Source organism: Astyanax mexicanus, chromosome 7, assembly GCF_023375975.1.
Source record: "Astyanax mexicanus isolate ESR-SI-001 chromosome 7, AstMex3_surface, whole genome shotgun sequence".
NCBI lineage: Eukaryota > Metazoa > Chordata > Actinopteri > Characiformes > Acestrorhamphidae > Astyanax > Astyanax mexicanus.
The window spans coordinates 38,611,623-38,635,226 of NC_064414.1; the positions used below are offsets into that span (position 1 = coordinate 38,611,623).

General features: G+C 37.9%; 1 protein-coding gene across 1 annotated transcript; it reads left to right on the top strand.

Annotated features, from left to right (window-relative positions):
• Positions 1 to 7,438: 7,438 nt before the first annotated feature.
• Positions 7,439 to 21,987, top strand: slc1a4 (solute carrier family 1 member 4). Its single transcript, XM_049481610.1, has 8 exons — positions 7,439 to 8,125; positions 11,169 to 11,211; positions 12,929 to 12,994; positions 15,090 to 15,256; positions 16,202 to 16,435; positions 17,874 to 18,068; positions 18,983 to 19,117; positions 20,417 to 21,987. The coding sequence occupies exons 1-8, from the start codon at positions 7,626 to 7,628 to the stop codon at positions 20,682 to 20,684; spliced, it is 1,608 nt and encodes a 535-aa protein (XP_049337567.1). The 5' UTR covers positions 7,439 to 7,625; the 3' UTR covers positions 20,685 to 21,987.
• Positions 21,988 to 23,604: the final 1,617 nt, after the last annotated feature.

Below are 23,604 nucleotides of genomic sequence, written 5' to 3' on the forward strand. Positions count from 1 at the left end.
CACACACACACACACACACACACACACACACACAGTGGAATATATGTATTTAGCATCTCACTAAACTAACTAAATTAAAGTACTTTAATGATAATTAACAGTATATTATTTAAGTAGTGGTTCTGCATTTTCTATGCAAACACAAAGATGGACTTGGATTTAATCAGTATAGATGGACAGTAAGCATTAATATACTTAGATCTGATTGGGGAAAAATACTTAATTGAGACATAAATAATCATTTTTGACACTTCTTCATTCATTGTTTTTCTTTACTTAATTTATTGTATTTTGTATTGTAGATTAATTTTAAAGACATGATGAAAATTATGGGAAACATGTGGAATTCGGAAATAAAAAAAAAAAGTTTTGGTCCTCCACAATCCCCTGACTTAAACACAGCTGAGATGGGTGATTCAAGTTGGAGCACAGCATGAAGGAAAATAATTGTTCAGCACCTTGAGGAACTTTTTTAAGAAGCTAAGAAAACAATTCCAGGTGACTCTACCTCATAACGATACTGAGATTAAAATACCAAGAGTGTGCAGATCTGTCCTTAACCCTCCTGTCGTGTTCGGGTCAAATCTGACTGATTTACAACTTAAAACACTCATAAATATTGTGTTCTACATTTGATTGCCTCAAGGCCTTATGATATCCTCCACACTATGCACTTGAACACATAAAAATGATGATCACCTCTTTCATTGAATTTTGAATGTTTTATTCAACCTTGTTACACCTGTGGTGTTCCCGGTCAAAAGTGACCGCCATAGGAAATGAATGGATATCCAGAATATATTCATTCATCAGACAGAAAACATTCCCATACACACCACCCCAACTCACTCACTCACACACTCAGGCACACAGACTCATGAACACACACACACTCACACACACACACACATACATTTCAGATTGAACAATGTCTTTTGCGGGTTCACATCTCTTTTCCACGCTTATGTTGCAAACCTCCCACGTGAACCAACTTCCTGATGATACAGTACAATGTATCATATTTTCACCCAGCCTAGACAGGTATCTGTTATGTGAACCCATCTCTTTTCCACGCTTTTGTGCCTATCCCCTCGTAAACCACACCCAATAAATGCATAATTTTCACACAGACCTCATATATATATATATATATATATATATATATATATATATATATATATATATATATATATATATATATATAGCTTGATGTTTGCCTTGCACTCCTTTTACTCTGAGCACAATGAGTAGGCGACTGACCAAGCAGTTGGAAGAGGTTCTGGTCCAGGTTTTTGGACATGATGAAGAGGGCACTGAAATTGAATCAGAAATAGAAGAGGATGTCTCAGAGGAGACATTCTGGTCCAAATGTAGACGCTTGCTCTGGACTTCATCCCCCCAGAACAGAGGAAGTAGAGCAAGAGTGGAAAACATCATGAAGATGACTCCAGGGCCAACACGGTATGCGACATCTCATGTGGATGACATCAAGTCCAGCTTCCAACTCTTTTTACCAGAGTTCATTGAGGGAATTATACTGGAGATGACAAACCTGGAGGGGAAGCGTGTGTTTGGGGACACCTGGAGAGAAATCGACCTGGTAGACCTCCAAGCCTACATATGTCTGTTGATTTTAGCAGGAGTATATCTTTCAAACAATGAGGCTACAAAAAGGGAAAAACAGGGAAACATGGAATAAAGATCTGGGCAGCAAGTGATGCCAGGAGCAGCTATGCCTGTGATATACAGGTATACATGGGAAAACCCATGTAAGCTCTGTGCCCATAGAGACAACAAAACAAGCCTGAGGTGCTGCAAATGTGATGCCTATGTTTGCAAGGCCCACTCTGACCCACTCTGATGTGCATGAATTCACACATACACACACACCTTCATGTTGAGTTTTGTCTTTGGTTTTCAATTTACTATTTATAACGTTCATTTTGTAATACATTTCCAGTGCCTATTTGTACTTTCACTGCAGTTATTATGTGTATAATTTTATAAATTCAGGTTAAACAATGCTTTGAGACATTGTTCAAAGCTAAAACATGTTGTACAAAAAATTGGTGGTGAAAAATGGTTTCTGGGCTAATTTAAGAGCAGTTAAAACTGACCGGTCAAATTTGACCGGGAACACTAAAGTAATGGGCAGGAGATGAACACGACAGGAGGGTTAAAGCAAAACCAGAATAAAACTGGTTATATATTCTGGATTGTTAAACACTTTTTTTTACAAAATAATTCCACGTGTCTTCCTATATACCTTTTAATGCCTTCAATATTAAATTTAGAATGCAAAAAAAAACAGAAACAGAAGGAAAACACATTGAACAACTAGAGGTGTGTGCAAACTTTTGACTGGAAGAAATAGTAATAATCTTAGTGGTAATAATAGTAGTTGAAGTAAAAACATTAACAGTGGTGGTCATAGTGGTAATAGTAGACATAGTAGCAATAGTATAAGTAGTACAAGTAGTAGTGTTAATTCTAATAGTAGAAGTAATAGTATTAATAGTACTAGTATCACTATTGCTAAACTAAGTGTATGAATTCTGCAAGTTGCTCTGGATATTGCACCTGCTGAATAGCATAAATGAAAAGGTAAGTAATAGTATAAATTACTATAAATAAAGTAAAAGTAATAGTATAATAGTAATATGGCATACATAGCAAATGGTAAATGTATTGGTAACAATAGTAGTAATAGTTGTACAAATATTTAAATAGCACCTTTCATATATTAAATAAGCATGAAAATAAAACATACAAAAAGAAATGAAATCACAAGGAGAGGGGCAAAAAAAAAAAACAAAATGAAAAGAGGCTGAAGGTAAAGAAAACACCTCCCGCACCTCAAAACCATAACAGACAGAAGAAAAGCAAAGATAAAATTACATCTTATAAATAAAGAAGATAATACTAAAACTGTATGCCTGGTAAATTTCTTTTTCATGAGGCCTCCTGTAGAGCTCTCACGGTGTCAAATGTTTAGTTCCCAAAAGAGTGCACTCTATGGTCAGAGACAAACCTTTAGATATATTTATTTCACTTTTTCCATATATATATTAATGTGAGCGCTTGCTGTGAGGTCACTATAGAGAAGGGTGTTGGATGTCTGTGTGAGAGCACGTGGGGTGATGTCCTGTTCGAAACCAGATTCAGCTGGGTGGAACCGTCCGTTTCCAGCTGGCACTGAGCAGCATACGTGTTACAGCAGCTGGGTTATTCTTACATGGTGTCAGGAGCATGAGTATGAGTTGGCATTTTAAATAAGGCATGTATGATGCAGCAATCCAGGCTAGAGTAACATGTCATTTCTGGAAATATGGGAGCTGGGCCCAGATTTTGAGCTTTATGCTGGCAATCACCCCTTTCCCCTGTTCTGGTGGGGTGCAGGGCGGTTTTATAGCGCCTGAGGAGAACGACCAGTTCCATGTGCTGCTTTTCTAGCAGATGGGACTTATTTTTGGAACTAAAATATTTGGCTCACACCCAGAGGAACTTCAGAAGCAGACTGAACAATTCACATGGTTGACGTAGCGTCGTCTACATGAAGTTGAATATAGTGTAAATTCTAATAGCTGCCATGACTTCAATAAGTTAGTAAACTCTATTCAGTTACTAACAAAATGTTTTTCTTATTAACTGTTTAAAAGTTCAGTTACATACAGGATGAAAACATTACTTTACTTATTATATATTTTTAAATGCAGAATTATTAAGTATGTAAGAAAGTAGTAAAAAAGACAGAAATGCAAGGATTTGTGAGCAAAGAAAAAACAGAGAAATTGAGTGTGCTGTACGTTTGGGCTCCTCATACCGTCTAATTGAATAAGGGGATGTATTTAACTTTTCCTCACCATCAGTGTGTAGTCAATTCCCCAGGCTACCTTTTCTTATGTGTTCAATTGTGAATTATAATTTTAGAGTAACTGTTTGGTCTCCATGCTGAGTATGCCTGACCACTTATGAAATAATGTTGAATTGCGCCATTGGAAAATGTGGTATTCTTAATTCTTAATTATTCAGTCATTTAAAGTCTAATGGGTTAACATCCCATAACTTACAGCTTTAGTAATTGTGTATTTGAATAATGTTAATTTACATCAGGGGTATTCAACTAGAATTCACTATGGTCCAGTTAGAGAAAATTTTGCCAGGCCAAGGTCCGGACCGTCGCTATTTTTAACTTTTAGTGTTATGATTCAGTATTATATACTGTATTATATACAGTATTATATACTGTATACTGAAAGACAAAACAAAATACACATACTAGTATATTTCAACAATATGTATTGTTTTAAAATTTAAATAAATTACATTATGAACCTATCATTAAATAAATGAACTTATCGAGTCTATTAATGTGAATCTGTATGTTAGCTTTGTTTCAAAATGCTTTATTTATTCTATTTAATTTTATTTATATTAGATTTGCGCCTGCCTGTCATGATTATTACATGAATGACAAATCATACAATGTGTGGAGAAATGTTTGTTGAACTTGACCAAAATATCAGCTTTTTTAAAAAAAACAGCAGTTTTATTTTATTTAATATTATTACTGTATCAGACTTTATTATGTAGTGTGTAAAACTAATGTGGGAAGTTGCCAATGCTTTTTGTCCCGTGGGGGTTGCCTTAGTTTTGAGGTAGGGTTGTTTTGGGATTAAAGAGAGCGCGTCTGCGAGCGAGGGAGGGAGGGTTTTTTTTCTTGCTGAGTTCTGATCAGGTGGAGTAAAGTGGAATATTTTGCACTGTTGTCTCGGTTGTTTCTTTTTAATTCCTCCAAGTAACACCGCTAGGTTACATTACTGTTAATATGTTTTTATTAAGGTAGTATTTTTATTTATTTTTCTGGTGCGCACCATCTGTATTAGCTTTTCTCGCTTTATTCTCCGACTTCTCACCGCCTGTCTCAATGCCCGCGTGGCTCCGCGCGGCTCCTCGCGCTCGCATCTGCACAGCAGATGAGGGCGTTTGGTGATTTTACAGCACATGCGATTGGTCTGTGTGCTTACTGCGCTGCACGTAAACCATAAAGACAATAAACGTTCCGCCGCTTTAAATGAATACGGTCAGAATTAAATCCTTCTCTCTAGTTTCGGTTTGGGTCCGGATCGGACAACGTCTGGGTCCGGACACGGACCGCGGTCCGCCAGTTGGTGACCTCTGATTTACATGAATAAACACCCACAGAACATTTAATTTAAAATAATTAATTGATTTAATAGTAATTGAGTAGACTATACTAGACATGCTATTAGTGAGGATTCCAGCCACTTATGAATGTGAATTATGAATGTGAGTTCAGGTTTAAGAATGAGTTCTCATAACACTCATCATGGCCAATCAGCGTACTGCTTATACTGTGAGTAGAGGAGGGCAAACATGCTAATCAGCAAAAGACTATAGAATGTTCATGAGTTTATTTCAGAGATTTAAAATATGTTTGAAGTGCTACTTTGACTTTTATTTTAAAGTATTCTGGTCTCCCCTCATTCAAATAATTGAGGGGCTTGTATAATCTTAGATAACTGCCTGGTGGCATGCAAAGATGATCTCTGAGTGAACTTACTTGCCTTACTTACTTACTTCAAGTGTACTTATCTAAAATAAAGTTAATAAAACTTACATGTAAGTAAATATATAACATAAGTACGTAAGTAATATATAAATATATGTAACTTACAACAAAAGTTAAGAGTGATTTTTTAAAATTTATTATCATATTTTCATTTTTTTAATCCCATTTTCTCCATAATTTACATGCCCAATCATCAAACCCAATCATTAGGAACCCCCCTATCACTAGTGATGCCCCAACACACCAGGAGGGTAAAGAATAGCACTTGCCTCCTCCGATACCTGTGATGTCAGCCACCGCCTCTTTTTGAACTGCTGCTGATGTAGCATTACAGAGTAGCCAGTGTGCTCTGAGGAAAGCACAGCAACTTAGTTTTGATACATCAGCAACAGACGCCTGATCATAATGGCAGCGCTTAGCCGTGGCGCTTTTTTATTGATGTGTAAAATTGCAATTTTTGATATAAAAGTTTATTTGCATGACAATAACAGATATTTAAATATAATAGGGTGGGATGATATGCTCAGTGTGCAATATATGTCAAAAAAATTTAGAACACCCCTTTTTTATTGCCCAGTAGCAGTGCTGAATGGCTCAGAGAAGCTGCTTTTTTATTTTCTCATCTTAGCAATGACTTTATGAAGTCTTCTCCTCACTGCTGAAACTGAGACTTAGTCCAATGTTAAGCTGAGCTAAAGGCATTGTCAAGTGCCTAATCCTAACATACAATTTTTGTTCCACAATTAGCTTTTTTAATGCAAACAATTGCAATGAACGAGGTTAACAAATTCAATTTAGAGTATCTTTTGCAGCCTACATGTGTTAGATTAGATTAGTGTATATGAACAAGGCATACAAACAGGCCATGCAATGAACATGCAAAGAAAACATCCTGCACACAAATGTTGCAATCAGTGTAACCATATCAGACCATGTTGTACTAAGCCTAGTCCGGTATGCAGTGCTGCACGTTGACTGTAAAAATGAGCATGTGGCCGAAATCTTATTCCGAATGTCACACAGGTCTGTGGCCCAATCCCATTTCACCTCTTGACCCTACCACTTAGAAAAAAATAAATCGCCACCTGGATTTAACTAAGCAAATGATGTGGGGTTGCTGCAGTTGGTCAGGTCTGGGTTCAGCAACAGTATGTGCTCAAAGAATGAGGTCAGATGACTACTTGAATGTACTGAAGATAGACCAGGTTATTCCATCAATGAATTTTTTCTTCCCTGATGACACGGGCATATTCCAAGATTACAATGCCAGGATTCATGGAGCTGAAATTGTAAAAGAGTGGTTCAGGGAGCATGAGATCATCATTTTCACACATCACACATGGATTGGCCACTACAGAGTCCAGACCTTGACCTCATTAATAATCTTTGGGATGTGCTGGAGAAGTCTGGCATAAAATAACGCAACACTCGATTTAAATAAATCTTGTGACATTGTAGAATCTTAACGAAACAATGCCACAATGAATGCGCGACTCAATCAAAGCTAAAGGCGGTCTAACAAAATATTAAAGCGTGTTTTTGTGGCGACTTTTTTTAGGCCAGGCAGTGTATAATGAACAAAGAAAAAAATCTATACGCACAAGGATTCAATTTTTTTCCTTACGTTTCAATCATAGCTTTTTGGAATGTCGTATTTTTGGGGGTATTAACTGTTCTAAGGCTTTTTGTGATAAAATGCTTCTTGCATTTATCATCAGGCAACCGTCCAGCTTGTTGCATCATTCGGTCTGGGATTGTAGGAGGCTGAGACAGTGCGCGTGCGCGCCCTCCTCTTGCCCGGCCTCTTACGCTATTGGCTGGGGCGCACGCCGCTGCCGGCGCTTAACGGTTTCACGAGCGCAAAAAGAGCCGCGTCGCGTGGAGAGAAGAAGCGAGGGAAGGAGCTTCAGATACGATAGCACATGTTAGCCTAGCTCTCACACACGACCCTCCTATCATTCTTCTGCCTTTTTTAAATTATATAAAATATATTTTTCTGTTTCTTTGTGATCATCTGAGCGCAGTTTCAGCCATGGAGGAGAAAAAGAGCGAGCTGAACGGGCACGCCGTGTCCGCGCCCCCCGCGCCCCCCGCCGGGAAGAGCGGTAAGGAGAAGCTGCTGCTGTTCCTCCGGAGGAACCTCATGGTGATCCTCACCGTGTCCGGCGTGCTCGTGGGGGTCGCGCTCGGGCTGGTGGTCCGGCGCGCGGAGCTCACGCGCGCCCAGATGACTTACTTCGCCTTCCCGGGCGAGATGCTGCTGAGGATGCTGAAGATGATCATCCTGCCGCTCGTGGTCTGCAGCCTGGTGTCCGGGGCGGCCAGCCTGGACACGCGCTCGCTGGGAAAGCTGGGCGGCATCGCGGTGGGCTACTTTCTGGTGACCACCCTCATCGCCTCCGGGATCGGCGTGGCGCTCGCCTTCATCATAAAGCCGGGCGTGGGAGCAGGAGCGCTCAACACCAACAGCCTCGCGCTGGAGAGCATCAGCAACAACAAGGAGACGGCGGACTCCTTCCTGGACCTGGCCAGGTGAGGGGCTCTCATCAGCACTGATGCAATCCGTACAAGTGTGTGTGCATCACGCGCATGAGTCACTGTCCATCACTAGAAAAAAACTTATATATATGTATAATATCAGATATTTCATTTTTACACTTATTCTTACATAATATTAATCTAAGAGTTTTACTTAACATTAAGACATGTATGAATGCACCAATAGAAATGCTCCAAAATGACTTGGAACTATATCTTCTAACAGTGGCTTCCACCAGAGCTGGGCAATATAACCATAGTTTAACAAATCCTGATAAATATTGTGATTATGATACACTATTCACTTTTCTAATTTGCTGAAGGAGTACCTATTTAGCATATTTTGAATTTTAAATTGAAGTTATTTTTTTCCATATTGTCTACCCCTAACTACTACTGAAAGCTAGGAAGGCTTTTTCATTCCTAAAGTTAAAGTTCCATTTGGACATACAAGGTTTTTTATGACAGTAATAAATATATAAATAAATTAGACTGGGGTGGAGATGGATGATATGGCCAAAGAATATAGTTGATGTCCGATGAAAAACAAGAATCTTATTTTTTGTTAACTTTTAGTTTACTAAATAATCTAAACACATAAATGTCCGGACCAATAGAAATTTCCCCAAATTACCTTTAAAAAAACTTTTTTTAATTGACTTCCATTGAAAGTTAAGATTTAAGGTTTTATCTCTGTCTTGTAAAGTTGCTGTTTTGGAGATGCATGTTTTCACTCGACAGTAATGATCTACTACATTCTATTTATTAATTAAGGTTAACACAATATAATTCAGATTGGTAGGAACATTGTAAAATATTTTTATTGAGGAGCCCAGTCCCACTGCAAGCATTTTTCTGTCGCCAGCATTTCTATTGCATTTCATGAACTAGCAGATTAAATCCTTCACCCAGGGAAAGATTAGCCTATCAATAATCTGGCCACCTGTAAAGCAGCTCTAGGATAATTCCTAATGTGCAAAGGTAAATAATCTAATTTATAAAAGGACAACTAAACTAAATGTGTGGTAAAGCATACAATATAACAAATATACAATAATAAAAACCTCATTTATTATTCAATATAAATGTTTATCTGAAACCAAGTGAATGTTGCCCCAGGTTGTACTCTCTATATGTACACTGACGTGACGTTATTCTATTATATTAGAAAGCCAAAGCAGGGCAGTGTGTGTGTTTTCTGGCACTGTCAGCCATATATAGGTTACACACATGAATGCACTGAATGCTGCTCTGACACAAAAAGTGTAATTTGGTTCTTACAGGCCAAGAAGAAAAAACAGAGACAGTTTAATTGTAATAGGATTAGTTAAATAATTATATGTGACCGCTGAATTAGTTCCGTTGCTCTTGATAAGATGACCACAGCGTATTGATAGGAACAAGGTCTAAATTAGATGAAAAAGTTAGTATGACTCAGAGTGAATGGTTGTATTTTCCGCTCATGGGTTTATCTCCCTGTATGACTTTGGTTCCACACACTTGTTGAGCAATGTTTGTATGGGATTGAGGGAATGTAAACAGCTGGCTAAACAAACTTGTGGGCTTCTGAGGGCTAAAGGAAAGGTTTTTTTTTTCAGTGTGAGAAAGATCGAAACTTGCGGATTGCCAGCAGCTCACACATGCCCAACTTGACTGACATACTGCTTGATTTGGTAAAGAAATCAGTTCTACTGAAACTCCTGAAAGTTTTACATCAGACGACGGTTGTGGGAATAAGCCTGCTCATGCTCACTTACATAATTTGAGCCTGAAGAATAACTGCAAATGAAAGAGCTTAGTGCAGAAAGAGATCCAGTCTGGACTCTGTTTGCAGTGTGACCAAGTTAATCTGCTACTTAACCCACGTCATATGATGATGGGAATTTCATGCTAGATGGTATAAGGTTGCAGCTAAAGGTACAAAGCTTTTAGACACTAGAAAGTGTAGACTTTGTTTTGTTTTTGGCAGAAAATTTAATGAGATTTAGAGACTCTGTCAGATCTTTTACGCTGTGGTTCATTTTCTCCTTACATGGATTAAACTAGTTCTAGTCCTAGTCCTTATCCCTGTATTGGAAACTTGAGTTATATGTCCAAATATTTGAGGACACCCCCAGTAATAAATGTATTTAGCTTCTTTAAGATGCTGACTCACATGTACAAATGCACTCATACAGACACACACAGCTTGTCTAGTCCCAGAAGAGAAGTGTTGCTAGTAGAATATAACCCTCTGGGAAGTAAGTTCATAAACATTCTAGGAGTATAAAGCCTCCCTGCATCATCTGACATCCTGACCATTCTAATGCACTTCTCACTGAATGCAATTAAACCCTTTCAGCAGTGCTCCATAGATCTAATCTGAACAGAAGAGACAGTTACTTCAGCTAAAGTGGGGTGACTTCATTTTTTTATCTGTTTGGGTTTGATGAAATAAAAACATGAAAACGTCCAGCAGTCAGCATAACTGAATATTACTAAAGATTATAGGGACATAAGTATTGGGACACATGCTCATTCATTTTCTATTCTTACACTTAAACTTTTTATTCTTACATACTAAAGAATAAGAATGCACAGAATATTTGGCCACTGCAATTATTCTGCAATCATTTATACCAAACGGCAGACACTCTTACTAAATGCATTACATTAATTTAAGATCCTCAAAGGTATTTCAGCTCATGGCCTGGCTGCACTGATTTCTTCTTGATTAAGATTTAATTCGTTGTATGTATTCACTGTGGACCTCTGCCTCACTCTGCCTCCATCCTAGTTATATCATGTTATCAAAGCCGCAGTGTAAAGAGCTCCCTCTGTTGCTGCACATGGGTAGTGCAATTTTGGTTTACCGTTATTCACAATATTATCGCATTTTATTCAATGTGTTTATCATAAAACCCATACTGTGATAATAAAAGTACGATTTATCTTACAGCCCTACTTTGGCCTTTGGACACATCTGTGTTGAATTCTTCCTGAATAACATATGTGACACATCCTTCCTCATGTTTTACATTCTTGTTTTTCTTCACAGAAACCTGTTCCCGGCTAATTTGGTAGCTGCTGCTTTCCGCTCAGTAAGTACTTCTCTCCCCTCCTGCCTTTAAGCTAGTTCATCCAGACTCTTAAAAAACGTACAAAATCCACACACCGACAGCACCCTCTCAGCCACAGCATTTATGGCCACTTTTAAACCCCATGCTTCCATGTTAACTGTCCGGCAATCTCTAATGAAGAGAGACCCAAACTGGAGTGAGCGTTTCCCTCCCAGTCCAATAAATACCTCTCTCGCTCCCTCACCATTAAAAGCACGCCAGGCGTTGCCATAGTAGGCTTATTCCATTCCCTGATGCCTGGCAACCTGGCTCGCTTCACAGGGCTGCAGCACACGGGCGACTGCTCAGCCTTGTGCAGGCTCAGGGAAAGCAGAGGAAGGGTCAGAGGGTTGTGTTAAGGGGTGGGAGAGAACGTGAGTGAGTGGGCAAAGCCCAAAGTGTGCGCAGCTCACACTCACCAGCCTCGCTGACTGGTCTGTGCAGGTCAATGAATAATCAGGTTGTAAACTTTTTGAAAGATGGCATTAGGGTTATAGAGAGGTGGACAGTAACTTATTTTGTCCTTGTTTTCCTTTAGTGGACATGGAAAAAATAGGGACAGGGAAAATGATTATGAACATACAACAAAATATGTAAGCTATATAAAAATGCAGCCGCAACTAAAGCACTTTAAGAGGTGTGTTGTGACACTTCTAGGTGGTACATTTTAAGCACAGGTTTACTATAAATAAGAAGGCATTAAGACAGGTTAAACAAATATTTGTGTATATAAATTAGTATTGGGCGATATTATGAAAAGAAAAACTTTAAATATATGAGCAAATTTTTATTTAGTTGATTTAGTTCTGAAATAATGACTAAGAAAGTTTTATTCTGTTTTTTTATTTGTAATGTGCTGAATAAATAAAAAAAACAGCACAATTTATACATATATATTACATTTGCAAGCTTGTCACTTTTACATTTATTTTGAAGGAAGTCAAAACAACTGTTTAATTTAGCTAGTTTTTTCATAATGGCAGCATAATATGTGAAGGAGATGACGAGGCAGAATTTACTAACTTCTTTTGTATTTGTCTAATTAGACTTGCTCTTTTCAGTTATAAATTAATGCCATACACTACTGCAAAATATATGGTGTTTTCAGTTCATGGTTAATGAAACCTGGTCACTTATTATCCATCAAAAGACACATTTAAAGAGTAATTACTCTTTAACTACTCACAAAGATGTTTCAGAGTTTATTGCACATTGGGTGTAAAGAAGCTGGACTGGAGGCTACAGCCTGCATAGTTAACGTTTCTGAAGGAGAGGGGCCCTCTGAATAGCACAGTCATAGAGGGGGTCCCTCTCATTGTCATTGCATGTACCAGTTGCCAGGTCCTTTTTAGACATGCTTTAAATGCTGCTTTTGTGGACTCCCAGAGAGACTCACTCGCTCAATTCAGAGAAATGTCCAAATTTAAAGTATGACTGCTTATTATGGAGAAACTGATGTGTGATGACTTTGCAGTGGCAAAATGAGACGAAAAAACAGAAACAGTTTCTCATGTCACACATACAGATTGTACACTCACTTTGTTTTCTAATTAAATGAAATTAATTTCTGGCTATGCTTCATTTATTGAATAGGCGAATAATCAAATACTTTTGATGATAGAGTGGGTGAAATAGTATTTTATTAATCTGTTTTAAAATACTCATTGTCACATTTTCTTGCTCTCTTCTTTTATCATAGTATGCAACTGATTACAAGATGATTCCAGTGGGAAACGACACTAATGGAACTCTCATCTACCAAAAGGTATATTATAGCTTTTATTATAGCAAATTCTACTGTAACTTTTACATGCTAACACCTGCTTTTGATAGGTGTGAAAATGCTACTTTTAGGAGCCTAGCCTATTTTTTGTGGCCACCTGTAGAAGCTTTCAGTTTAAGAGTAGTACATATAGGCAAAACAACTCGTTTATAATGGTGTAAAGATGCAGAAGTTTGGAGATATCCATTAACATTCAGCTAAATGCCAGATTCTGTGTGTAGAAGAAAACGAAGAAAAATAATTTACTTTAATGAAATAAAACATCAGGTTTGCTGTTTATATTATTGTGAGAGGCTTCACCTCAGTGAAGTGTTTGACACAGACCAGTTCTGAATACCCTGAGCACTGCTGTGTTTTGTCCCAGGCACTGCTTTTGCTGGTGCTGTTTGGCGGCTCTAAAAGCACATGCTGTTTGTTTGCATGGGGCAGAGTTGACACAGCCGTTCTCGCCACTCCTCAGCTACTGAGCACTCGAGCAGCTGGAGATGGCAAGTCTTTTCCACAGCGTTTCAGTGTCTATATAATTAGAAAAAAGTAAATCCCAGCAGTGAAAAGTCACACTCCCTTGGAACATTGAGATCTTTCCAGTGAAAAAGAATGTGTCTGGGCTTATGTGGAATTTCCTATGTTTGGGCTACTTTTTAGGATATTTCTTAAGATCTTAAACCTTATATGAGAGATCCATCACCACTTGGCCAGAGTGAGGCAGAAGTCAGATGTGTCATAATGGAGAAAATTAGGTATACCATTAGAGGCTTACTGAACAGCTATAGGAAGATGTGGAAATCGTTTTTTATACACTTTTATTATGCCAGAGTATCTGTTGTATCATGTAAATGTACATGATTACTTCACTGTATCTATATACATTATATATTATATTTAATAGGTTTTTCTACCCACGCCTTGTTTTTGTCTCTTACGCTATCATATTATTTTATTAATTGGTTGTTGTTTTTTTTACATTTTTGTCTAATTGCATTGCATTGTCTTTTGTATTACATTAAAACCTAATAAAAAACTGGGGGAAAATGCAACACAAGTTAATACAAGTTAAAATCACATGCAAATTGAAGTGTCAGCTTTGTCGCCTCCAGTGACCCTTCTGCCCCCATGCCTGTGAGAGACACTGCCAGACAGCCGAGGCTCATCGGCTTTGGGCTTTTGGCGGCTACTTACCCATACACAAATCACATCAGAGTTACTGGCAGAGAGCAGAGCTGTCTACCAGTGAGTCTTGTGAAAGAATTTTGATAGCAAACGGAAATGCTGCTTGATCCCCGAGTTATTCAAGCCAAATCTAGGTGCCTGGAGCTTGCTTGTTTAATTTAATTAATTATTTACAGATTTTGCTTTCCTACTCTTTACTGCTGAGGTCATCGAGTTTAAAACAGTTCACAAAAAACATTTTTGGTAAGAAGCTTTGGATAGATTGATATGGTACATTTGCCAACACTTGCTAACATGGGCTGTTACAAAATGAGCATTGTTGTTTTTTCTATAAACTGCAAACTCCCAAATTCCAAATAAAAATATTGTCATTTAGAGCATTTATTTGCAGAAAATGAGAAATGGCTGAAATGACAAAAAAGATGCAGAGCTTTCAGACCTCAAATAATGGAAAGAAAACAAGTTCATATTCATAAAGTTTTAAGAGTTCAGAAATCAATATTTGGTGGAATAACCCTGGTTTTTAATCACAGTTTTCATGCATCTTGGCGTGTTCTCCTCCACCAGTCTTACATACTGCTTTTAGATAATTTTATGCCACTCCTGGTGCAAAAATTCAAGCAGTTCAGTTTGGTTTGGTGGCTTGTGATCATCCAATTTCCTCTTGAATATATACTATTTTAAATGATCTCTTTATTTTTTTCATAGCTGAATATATATATAGTGATATGCTGCAGTACTGTAGGCAAGGCAATATAATGCTAACTAGTAAAATTAATACTGTTTCTTTTAATATCAATATATAATTGTTTAATATAATATCATATTGTTTCTTGCTAACACTCAGTTCTAAATAAAAGTCTAAAATTAGCACAGTGTTAACAATAGATATCATGGTTGATTGTAGCTCCCTGTGGGAACAGAGACAGATGGGATGAACATTCTTGGCCTGGTTCTGTTCGCTATGGTGTTTGGAGTGGCTTTGCGGAAGTTGGGACCTGAAGGTGAAGAGCTAATACGGTTCTTCAATGCTTTCAATGAAGCCACCATGGTGCTGGTGTCCTGGATCATGTGGTGAGTAAAACCCTCCCATTAACGCCTGCTTCGTAACAGGAGTTTTATTCCAAATCTGTTTATAACCCAACCATACACAACAGTCTTTGTATAATTGTTATACAATAACTCCAAATGTTCAAATGATGGTGGACACACCTTCTAATGAATGAATCCAGCTACAGGTGCACCCATTGATTACACAGTTAGACACAGACAGCTTGTACCAGTAGGAAATGTTTGCCACTAGAAAAGTACTCTTAAGTCCAGATAAGTATTAACCTACTGGCATCATGCTTAATGCCAGGTGTGGGGTAGCGGGATGTAATGTCCCCAGCATTGAGTTGTGAAGCAGTGGAACTGTGTTCTCTGGAAAGGTGGTGCTTCATCACTGTGCCATGTTTTCCTGTCTATACAAAATTTACAGTATAATGAAATATTAGAAAGTGTTTAAATTTACTGTCACAGACATTTACTTTCCCAATCAATAGGTCTTCATAAGGTGTTCAAAGTGCAAAGGGTCCTGCTCTGAATGCAGTGGGAAAGTTTACTGTTTGGGTTCACCTTCAAAAAGCATTACACAAACCCATGTGGTCAAGGCCACACTGTCGCCATTGCCTATAAATCTATATCAGAAAAACAGTCTCATTATACGTGACCTCAGCAGCTCAATAAAACTCTGCACGCATTGTTTTCACAGAGTTTTAGGACATTTCTTTCCAAAAATAGGCAAACTTTAGCAGTGACTTTTGTCAACATTATATGTTATCAGGTTTGGTTTTATATATTGTTTCAGTTTTTTGACAGACGTTGAATCTGGCAGATAACTATTGAGTTAGAATTTTAAGCTATGTGAAACTATATACCGTGACATTAATTATATATAGTAATATATTTGGCAATAGAAATGCTTTTCTATCACAGCCAACTGTGATAACGGCTGCCTTGTCTTCCTTTATCCCATAGGTATGTGCCTGTCGGCATCATGTTTCTGGTGGGGAGTAAGATTGTGGAGATGGAGGATGTGGTTCTGCTGGTCACCAGTTTAGGAAAATACATCTTTGCCTCTATCCTGGGTCATGTCATCCACGGTGGCATCATCTTACCACTTATCTACTTTGGGTTCACCCGCAAAAACCCTTTCAGTTTCCTGTCTGGACTCATCACTCCTTTTACCACAGCTTTCGCTACCTGCTCCAGGTAATTCAAACTGTACACACAACATCAGACCTGTTACAGTAACTATTAATAATAATAATGCAGTTATACACATTTAAAGGACAATTCATTATTACAATTAAATGTATTAATTAAATGACTATAATGAAGTAACACTAATATACTTATAATATAGCACCTCTTTTGACACCAATGGATGTTTTATTCACCTGATCAACATATTGATGCACTGATCATTGTGTGACTAGATAAAATATTGGTGCACAAGAAAACACAGTGGCTAATATCAAGGTCAGCAAAAACTGTTGCAGTTATCTCCATTTATTGCACAATAAACCGTTGGTCCACTCCCATTTCTCATTTCTACTGCTATTCCTTGTTTTTGTGTGTCACCCTTTCCCTCAAACCTGAGTGAGTCAAGGACCCCTTACAGAAACCTGGAACATCATCAAATTAACTAAAGAAATAAGAACACTGCTTAAGAAGTTAGCTATTTTCTAGCATCTTGTTCGAATTTTTCTTTTTCACCTTAAATGCAGCAGATTCAGTAACTGCTAATGCACCATTTAAGGTGGAACATGAAATATAGCTAGCTAGCAGCTAGCTCCCGAGACATACTACTAAAGTTTTTTTTTTTCTTGTTATGATGAAAATTTCTTTAAAACTTTGAAACTACATATAAAAAACTATGGTGAACAGAGCACTAAACCCACAGGACCTACAAGCAAACATAATGGTCGATAATGAAATCTGCAAAAATGATGTCCGTGTCTTGTATGATAAATCGCTAATGTATAGGCCTGTCACGATAAAAAACATTTATAAACGATATATTGTCCCAGAAATTATTGCGATACATGATATTTTTGTAATTTTAAGACTATTAAATTCCCCTGACATGATGATAACAGAATAGCAATAAAAAGTCATAAAAAAGTAAAGACAGCAAAAAATTAAATAATCATTTATTATAATTAGTTTGGGAATTATATACTTATTTCTTCACCTACTTTAGTCCACACTGTCTGTATGGAGTCACAGCTGTTGAAGCATGACTAGCTAAAATACTGTTCACTGTTATATGTGTGAACAGACATACAAATAAATACATTGACAGATTTGACAGATTGCTTACCCAATCTTCTTGTCTGGTTTCAGGTTGAGTGGGTTTTCAAAACAATGCTGTTTAGACTTTGTTCTTTATTTTTTTGGAAATATTGGCAATGCTAAACCTTTAGATTTGCTGACTTGTCTAATACCTTGAACTGTTGGTAGAGGAGGCGGATCTCCTCCCCCTAAACCCTGCTAACATTCCTACAGGATTTTGTGTGAGTCTTGGTTTAACTGTACATAGCTTATATCTGTATAATTAGAAAGTATACATGACTTTAATTAAAAGAGATGAATGTGCATGTGCTTTTTCTCTTTTCTCATTGTGGATTGCTCTCCACTTTCTCAGCTCAGCGACGCTACCCTCCATGATGAAGTGTGTGGAGGAGAACAATGGTGTGGACAAGAGGATCAGCCGATTCATCCTACCTATCGGAGCCACAGTCAATATGGATGGAGCTGCCATCTTTCAGTGTGTAGCTGCCGTGTTCATCGCCCAGCTCAACAACGTTGAACTCAACGCAGGCCAAATCTTCACCATATTGTAAGTGCCTTACTGGATGAGCAGCATTATAAAGAGTAAATAGCATTTGTTTATAGTTGACCAATATTTGACAATTAATAGCTAAGATAACTGCCAATTAGCTTCTAAAAATATAATGACCTTGGGATTGTACTGGTACCTGCTGATAATTGGATGTACAACACGTTGTACAATTGGTCAATTTAAGAGCAGAAACATTACAGCAATGCTGTTTTAACATATCTGCATTAATAAACCATTATATTTCTGTATAATGCTAATGCAACAGGATTTAGGCCTACAATATATGTAGCACCGGCATTATCAGATACACTAACATTTCAGAAGTCATGGGATAGCTGTATGTATATTTATAATGAGGAATTACCTTGTGTGACAGATTTGGAATGCCCACTTCTGTATAAGTTGTGAGGTATTATCTTGTGAATGAGGTTGAATAATTTCCTAGTAGTGAGTGGTAAAGGCCTTGACCTGCCATGTCTGACTGACTAGAACTGTCCATGTGAACACGGGCATAAATCACATTCACATTTAGAGCAGTTCAGTGCAGCATCTTTTAGCTTCCATGGCACATGCCAAAAGTCATGGGACAGCAACCAGAATTCTGTGTACACATTATGTTATTGTATCACTGTATTCTCCATGGTAATGTACTAAACCACATAGAAGAGACCAATGAACAAATTAGGTTGAAAAACCCTGAAGTATTCCTTTAATAGATGCCCTTTAATAGAGAGAAGGTATTGTATACAACATTCCTGTGTTGAGTTTCCGCAGTTCTTGTAGACTCTGTGTCAAAACAAGGCAGAGGCATTAAGTGTAATCTAAACATACTAGCTCAAGCCCTACAATCTCTTCCGTATTCCTCTATTTCCCCTGACTGTTCCTGAAGAAATGTTTATTCCTTCTCGCAGGGTGACCGCCACAGCATCCAGCGTTGGAGCAGCAGGCATTCCAGCTGGAGGAATCATCACCATTGCCATCATTCTGGAAGCCATCGGCCTGCCCACCAATGATCTGTCCCTAATGCTGGCTGTGGACTGGATTGTGTAAGACAGCTTGTCCATCCATTTCTTTCTTGTTTATTTGGGACCAGGCCACTGCTGGGAGAAAGGGTTTGCATGTGACATCCCAGTTTGAGGGTGGTGCTGCAGTAACGCCCATTGAGTGACCACTGTCACAAAATAAGCTAGGTAAAGGGTAAAAGCTGGGAAAAAAAACAAAATAGGATTGAGGCTATGTGTGACTTAAAATCCTTTAATTTTCGCAAAAATCATCAGTGCGCCTTTTAATCCAGTGCATCTTATGTATCAGTTTTACCAGTTAGGTTGTAAAGAGCAGTAAAGCCACTCCACCAAATAGCAGTGTTGTTCAGGAGTTTCAGTTTAGTTCTCTAGCACCGCGAACAGCATTAGCATTTCCCGCTAACCGCTATTTCCCTTTTCAGAGGGGACTATTATAAACCTGTAGCCTGCTCCTAACCCTGGCTAGCACTGCCTGAGCGGTTAGCCGTTAATGCTAATGCTCCAGCCTAGTGCTAAACTTACTGTAAATAAACAAAAGCACTTTACTCACCAAAATAAACAGTTTTCAGAAGAGAAATCTTTTTGACTTTAAAAGAAAGTCTTCTTTTTTTACAGTTGTTTTTACGTAGCTTAAATTTATTTAACTTATTTAGCTACACCCCACCACCACCCAGCGGCGAGACCTGCTGAATTAGAAGTCCCTTATAGTGTCTCCTAAAATGCGCCTTATAATCCAGTGCACCTTATGTATGAAAATAGACCCGAAAATAGACGTTCATGGATAGTTCGCTTTATAATACAGTGCGCCTTATAGTGCGAAAAAAACAGTATGCTGTTAACGCTAACATGTTAACACTTGTAATTTATCTGTAAACTTTAAAGTTTACAGAGCCTAGTGACGTATTATCAGAGCTGGGCTGTAGTAGTCCAGGACTATGATTGGAAACCTGCTAGTTCCGTTGCTGTTTGGGCTGTTTCCTCTAAGATACACAGTCATGTTGTAGAATGTCCGACTCTGGGGGTGTGTTCCGGCAGGAATGGGACGTCAGTACACACCCTCTACTAAATTACATCCAGAGGGTTATTATGTTATATAATGGAAATGGTATTCAGTCTCTTTACAGTACGTGCCACACTTTATTACATCTATATATACACACGTCTATTTCTGTACGAGGCCTCAAGATCTTAAATATCACATTACATGGTATCAGTGACGTGGTTCAGACACTTGCTCTTGCCTTAGTAACAAGTAATAAATGACCGTGTAGCATGTGTTTGTTTGTTGTATGTTTATGCTTATGTATGTTTTTCTTTTTTTAGGGACCGTACCACCACTGTGGTGAATGTGGAGGGGGACGCTCTGGGCGCAGGCATTTTAAACCATATAAACGAGAAGGAGCTGAAGAAGCAGAAAGAGCTTGAAGGGCCACAGGAGGAGCAAGAACTTATGGAGGTGAAGGTGGAGGCTGTGGCAAACGTCCAAGCGGAAGAGGAAACCTCTCCCCTCGTCACACACCAAAACCAGGAAAAAGACGCCTCCTCACGTGACTCAGCCAATGAGAAGGATGGCATGGAGTCAGTGCTGTGAAGCTCCACACTAATGCTTTCTTTCTTTTTCTCTTTCTTTCTTTCCTCTTCAAACCACTGAAAAAAGGCACTAATTCAGCTCTGAGCATTTTAAGCTCTATGCTGGATGTTTACTCCTTTTTGAAACCTGGGAACAAGTGCCATATCTCCTGATTGGTTGTAAAATTGTTGGTAATATTTGTTCTGTGGTATTAGCACAATAGTGTGGATGATATAGTGAAGCGACCAGTTTTGGTTTACACTGACAATGTCCTTTATTGTGCCAAAACATTTTTCTATTGATTTTTATTGTCCTGATTTACATGTTAAGCCTAAAAGGGAATGTTCCCGATTTTGATCAGTTAATTTACAGACTGACCCCTTGCTCTGTGTATGTGCTATATTTTAACCTGCCATGTAAAACATTAACCGTTTTGATGATGGACAAGATAATATTTGCTGTAAATATTTGCCTCCCTAATGGCATGTCTTATCACAGACTGGCCTTGTTCCAGTCAAGTGACGCTGAAATTTGATGGGGATGGCTTTGCAAGGTGACTGTCTGAGCATTTGTTCAGGTGCATGATTTTCACTGTCAATGATACCCCAGGGTTTGTGTTTTTTTTGCATACATTACACCTGGTTTTAAAATTCTGAGTTTAAATACTTGAAAAATGTGTATGCTTATAAAAATGTAGAATGCAAATTGCATTGTGTGAATTGGCATATGTAAGAGCACACTGATTGGAAATACTCCAGGCACATTTACTTTCAGTTTCTCATATGCATCTATGGGCATTCACTGTGGCGCTGCTGTTAGAGTATACAGTAGTGACACCCAGTGGTGTAACTATGAGTGTCACTCATTCTTAGTAAGCTGTTTTTGTTAATACTCACCTACTAGTCACTAGTCTGCTTCTACTGGACACAACGCTCCAAATAGATGAAATTAGTCCTGCCTTTATGTTTGGCTGTTTGGGGAAAAACATCACTAGTTATATTTTGAATGTATGAAGAATAATAAGTGATAGGTGAACTATAAATGTCTTTGTATAATTTATTTTAATTTTGTAACTTTTTGTACAAATTTTATTGAACATATTTTTCTTAATCTAGCTGCCTACAGCTTCTCCTCTCAAATTGTTATTAACTGCTGTTGGCACACTAATATCATTATATTTGTTATTAACTTGATTAACTTGTATTTTTAGATGGTTTTGATTCCAGTGCAGATACATTGTCTTCTTAGAACAGTTATTGTAACTCTTTTTAAGTACTGCCTATATTTCTCATCTGTTACGTGTCATTAAATCAATAGCAATGTATTGTTGTGTTTTTCTTTTACAACTGCGTTTGGCTATATTCTTTTTTAAGTTCATTAGAAACAAGAAATTGGCTTGATTTAAATTAGAGGTTAAACCTGCAGGATGGTACACATCCAGGAGATCGTAATGCATGCACTACTTGTATGTGTGAATATATATATATATATATATATATATATATATATATATATATATATATATATATATATATATATATATATATATATATATATATATATATATAAACACCACATGGGGCTCTCTGGGGCTTTCGTTAATGCAAGGGCCTTTTGTATAGTATCATCATTTTTTAGTGGTAGCATACTGTCAGCTAACACATGCACGTATTGACCATACATAGACAGGAAGAAAGTTGTTTCTACCCCATACCTTTATCAATCTCTGTCCAGAAGACATACCTCAATTTTTGGTCAAAATAACAAGACGGACTCTAAAAGAGGTTCTATTTTTGGTGCATGGATGACAACAAAAATGAGTGGGAACTTGTCCCCAAATGCTTACATGTAGTTATAATGCTTATCCTCAAGCTGTTTTTCTACAAAGATATAAAGAAAATACATAAAAAAAAATAATAAAAATACATTTTAAATACATTGTTTTTACATTACAAAGTCAAATTTGTAGGCATAATTGAAAGAGTGTGCTTTAAAGTACTTTTATAATACGGTGGCCGAGAAAGCCCAACGCAGTGCAAATGAAGTGAAAAGCGCTGCAAAAGCACAAAACACATCCATCAAAATTACAACACAGGCGCAGCAAATAGAAAAACGCGCTGCAAATAGAAAAACGCGCTGCAAATACAACCACAACACAACGGAAGTGAGTCACAACACAACGGAATTTTCCCGGGGGACCTTAAAAGATACTGTACCAGCTAAGCTGCGTCTTCAGTAACGTCTCGGACTTCACTATGTGTACAAAGGACAATAAGTGGCAAACAAGGCGTTTTGTGAAGCAGAACTTTTAATAATATGCACACAACCGTGGTAATCACAGGTAATAAACATAACTTACTTTTCAGAAGCTTGTTTGCCACTTATTGTCCTTTGTATACAGCTGGTACAGCATCTTTTAAGGTCCCCCGGGAAAATTCCGTTGTGTTGTGACTCACTTCCGTTGTGTTGTGGTTCTATTTGCAGCGCGTTTTTCTATTTGCAGCGCGTTTTTCTTTTTGCAGCGCGTTTTTCTATTTGCTGCGCCTGTGTTGTAATTTTGATGGATGTGTTTTGTGCTTTTGCAGCGCTTTTCAATTTGCACTGCGCTGGGCTTTCTCGGCCACCGTAGGTAGTTTTGTGCTTTTGCAGCGCTTTTCAATTTGCACTGCGTTGGGCTTTCTCGGCCACCGTACCTTTTATACTCATAACATACTTACATTTTGAAGTATAGGATTATTCTTCAGTGCTTTAAAAAAAAGACTGATGTCTAAAGTGATTTTGAAAAAAATAAATTAAAGGAAGAAATGTTTTTGAATTGCCACCTTCAGCAAAATGTTCTTTAGCTAGTCAACAATGGCCCAGAAATTCAGTAAAAGTCTGAACAAACTTTGTTGGGAATCATCCCAGCCTGCCATGAGTGTCCACGGTTACATTCAAGCCA